Here is a 4,221-nt window from a genome sequence, read left to right as displayed (position 1 = left end):
CAACGATTTACGACCTCTCTCAAAGCGAACAGTGCACCACCCTGCGCCGAGGCAATGACGACCCGGGCAATACAGAGGGACGCCACGGGTTAAGATGCCGAAAAGGTGCGCACTGCAATGATTGCCCGTTGGCCTCTTGGTGTTTGTCGCCAAGGTTGTCGCGTCGTGCGCACGAGACGAGGGGACTGCTAAATCACCGCCTCCTGCCACGGACACCTGCGTCACTTTCGCTTTCTTCTGGATCCGGCCGAGGGCGGCGTTGGACCAGCGTGGGCTCCGTCTCTCGATCACCACGCCAACCCCCCTCCCCCCCTCCCCCCCTCGATCACCCCCCCTCCCCCCGGCTCCTCCGTCTCTCTCACGACGCCTCCTTGCACTCGGAAATCTTCTTGAAGCTCTTGCGGAAGCTGTCGTCGAGGAAGGCGTAGAGGAACGGGTTGAGGCAGCTGTTGGCGTAGCTGAGGCTCGTGATGAAGTAGGAGAGGCCGACGATGAACGGCGTCTGCTGCACGTCTGTGGTGAAGGCCACAATGATCGCCAGGTGGTAGGGCGTCCAGCAGAAGAGGCACACGGTGATGACCACGAACACCATGACCGTGACGCGCTTCTTCGCCTTGTCCAGCGCCTGCGCGTGCGAGTTGAGGCGCATGCTGCGCAGACGGTAGAGCATGGCGCTGTAGAGGACGCAGATGGTGGACACCGGGATGACGAAGCCGAGGAGGAGGGCGTAGAGGCGGCTCGCCTTGTGCCAGAACTTCTCGGGCTCGGGGAAGTCGAGCCAGCAGCTCGTCCTGTGCAACTCGTCCGTGTAGGTGGTGGCGAAGACGGCGAAGGGCAACACGATGAGCGTGACGAGCATCCACACGCACAAGGACACGATCTTGGCGGCGCGGTAGGTTCGCCGAGACAGCTTCTGAGACTTGACCGTGGCCACCACCACCAGGTAGCGGTCGATGCTCATGACGGTGAGGAAGAAGATGCTCGTGAACATGTTGAACTGGTCGATGGCGATGATGAGCTTGCACATGACCTCGCCGAAGGGCCAGTTGAGGAGCAGGTGGTTCGCGATGTTGATGGGCAGCACCAGCGTGAAGAGCTCGTCGGCGATTGCCAGGTTGAGGATGAACACGTTGGTCACCGTCTTCATCTTGGGGCCCTTGAGCACCACGTATATGACGGCGCTGTTGCCCGTGAGCCCGATGGCGCAGATGATGGAGTAGATGATGGGCATGGTGATGTAGAAGTCGGAGCAGTAAGGCGGCGTCGCGCAGCCGAACAAGGTGGAGTTGCCCGCGTCGGCGTAGTCGTCCGAGCTGCAGTTGCTCCCGTTCGTGGGGACGCAGTCGAGGGCCGCCGGTCCCTGCATCTCGGTCCCCATGCTGCCAAGACGTTGTTAGTTTATCCGCATCCCCCACACACCCCACCCCCGAACACGCCAACCGCTCCCCCCCGCCTCCTCCTCCACCAACAACGAGTTTCCTCGCCCAAATCCAATGCAAGTTCTGTCAATTGCACGGGTGACCATTAAGCGCGCGCCGGGAAACGTCTTGGGGTCGAGATGGATTGTGCGTGCATTGGTTGACCGACGTAAATTGAGTTTTTTTCGCACCGTACGTTTTAACGAAATGAGTTTGTCAATCTGGACGATGTGAAAGTGCGTAGCTGTAGTGGCTTCCTAATATCGGAAGGAAAGAGCGTTCCAGACGTCCGCAGAAACGCTTCTGAAAGCGCGCGATGATGACGCGGTGACGGCCGTCTTCATTCGACAGCGAGCCAAAAGCCGCCGCCGCTGCTGCTGCTACTACTGCTGCTGCTACTGCTGATGCTACTGCTGATGCTGCTATTGCTGCTGCTACGAGGACGACCACCGGAGTTGGCGTGGTTGGTGGTCTACGCTCCTTGACGAGGCCAGCGAGGCATCGTGGTTCATCGCCGCGTCACTGGGCCGAGTGCTCCACTATGCCCCCCCCCCACCTTAATAACGAGGAGCGGATCGTGAAGAGACTCCTTGGTCGTATCCCTGATGAGTGGCCTAAGGAGACAAAGGGACGTTAATTGCAAATAGCGAGCGGTTAATGACGCGGGGCGATGCGCGATTTGTCACAAGTTAACCAGGTGTCAGTCACGCGGGGCCTGCATATCGGTGCGATGAATCTTCTGCATCTCCTGTAACGGACTGTTGCGGCAAGTGCTGTTAGCGAGCACCTATGAAGGCTGGCACGGCACACGAGGGGGTGGGTAGCCAACACCACGCCCCGGCTGCCTTTGTGTCCCCAATGCTGATAATTACACACCGCACCAGGTACTCATTTGAGGCTGAGTCGGCCTAGGGGAGACTCAGGACCGGTTCATTCGTCGCGAGCGTGAAATCGAACTCTGATGGCTGGATTCGTAGCGCAGTGCGCTAATCACTGCGCCACCGCTCCCCAGTCACGCACGCGCGCGCGCCCTCACGCAGCGTTGCATTACAACGGATGCGACAACGGAGACGCGAAAATGAGTAAATAACTACACGTCCCTTGGGTCAAAAATTTATGAACCGCAAGTGGAGCATGCGCCTACATCGCGGATAATTGTGCGAACAAAATCGGCAACTCCTCCGAACTTTGTTTTTCAAACGCGAAACTGTTGCGCGCGCGTCAAATGTTCCAAAATGCGTAAACATCGTTCTTGGAAGAACCCATCCGCCGCGCTGTGCAAAGCTCTGCGATGAGTTGCCGGGTTCCCACCGCGCGTTGCTGCGGCACGATGTCCGACGTTTCGCTGACGGGAATGCTCACCGGCACGTGGAGCGAAACGTCGGACATCAAGACCAAGCAAAGCACGCGGCACGACCGGAACACACGAGTCGATGTTTTTTTTGTATTAAGCTAATTAATGTTGCACAAAGCAAACGACAGAGAAAGCGACAACGCAAACAGCAAAGCAAATAAAGGATGGTGCTCCGCGGGTCACTGTTGTAAACGAGCTTGGGACTGAATGTGTCTTACCCAGCGTAAACAAATACAACCAATCACAAAACAACACTTAGACGGGGGTTATTGAACTCGAGTGTGAATCCTTACCGAGGTGTGGACTTAGTAGCGGGATGATGCGAAGGGGCCAGGCTGGAGCGAGAGGAAAGAGGCAGACTGGAGAGAGAGGAGAGAGAGAGGCTGGAGAGAGAGAGGACAGATGACGGGGAGCTCTGCATGCAGTTATGAGCTACCCGTCGGAGGCCGTTGGACTGCGAGAAGGGATGCGTGCAGAACGAGAGAGAGCGAGAGAGTGAGCGAGAGAGTGACCGAGAGAGTGAGCGAGAGAGTGAGCGAGAGGTGGGGGTTTACATAAAGCAAAGTAAAAAAAATTACGAAATGATGAACGAAGCAAAGTGCCGACTACATCGAGCATCTTCTTGTTTCCACTGATCGTAAAAAAAGAGAGAGGAGAGAGAGGGGGGCTGCAGAGAGAGAAGAGAGAGGCAGGCTGGAGCGAGAGGAGAGAGACGGAGGCTGGAACGAGAGGAGAGAGAGGCAGGCTGCAGAGGCGGAGTCGCAGCTCTGAGCGCGCCTCTTCCGAGTTGGAGTCCTCAATGCGGAGTTCCCCGCCCCCGCAATTCCACCGTGTAGGGGACGGGGGGTAGTACCTGGTGTAGCGGTGTGTAGTAAACGTCGCCACTCGGGAGACAAAGGCGGCCGGGCGTGGTGCTGGCCACCCACCCCCTCGTGTGCAGTGCCGGTCTTGCTAGGTGCTACTCGCTAACAGCACTTGCCCCAACAGTCTGTTGAGGCTACCACGGGGGATCTTTGTCTTTGTTGTGCGACACGATCTCGGCTACGATACCCGGTCGTGCACGAGAATTACTCACAGCCCGCTGTCAATCCACTGCTGGATGAAGCCTCCCCCCCCCCACGCCGTAATGGTTTATGCAGAGGACGGAATACATCATTAGGACGATTTACATAATTACAACACAAAGGGAAATCACCGGCTCGGAAGGTCGGTGATGATTTGACCCGTGCAGGCTGTGTTGAGTAAATGCATCATCGTGCGTCCACGTCTGTTCCAATTTAAGGGTTTCTATCTCACGTCTTGTGCCCCTCCTGGTTACAGGCGTGTAGATAAGGAGCTCTGCTCTGCTCACACGGAAGACGTCAGGTCCCACAATTTGCTCATCTCCCCCCCCACAGAGCCCAGTGTGGGAGAGGGGGGCGGGGGTAGCCTCCGCGGAGATGGAGTGAT

General features: G+C 57.4%; 1 protein-coding gene across 1 annotated transcript; it reads right to left on the bottom strand.

Moving 5' to 3' along the window:
* Positions 1-326: 326 nt before the first annotated feature.
* LOC133353058 (neuropeptides B/W receptor type 1-like) lies at positions 327-1,391 on the bottom strand. The gene has a single exon (XM_061569158.1). It carries the CDS (start codon positions 1,376-1,378, stop codon positions 359-361), a length of 1,020 nt encoding a protein of 339 aa, XP_061425142.1. The 5' UTR covers positions 1,379-1,391; the 3' UTR covers positions 327-358.
* Between the last annotated feature and the right edge of the window lie 2,830 nt (positions 1,392-4,221).

The sequence above is a fragment of the Lethenteron reissneri genome, chromosome 42 (assembly GCF_015708825.2).
Source record: "Lethenteron reissneri isolate LAM-NWPU_2019-01 chromosome 42, ASM1570882v1, whole genome shotgun sequence".
NCBI classification, from domain to species: domain Eukaryota; kingdom Metazoa; phylum Chordata; class Hyperoartia; order Petromyzontiformes; family Petromyzontidae; genus Lethenteron; species Lethenteron reissneri.
Note: the sequence above shows the minus strand (reverse complement) of the source record. Positions and strands in the feature narration are given on the sequence as shown.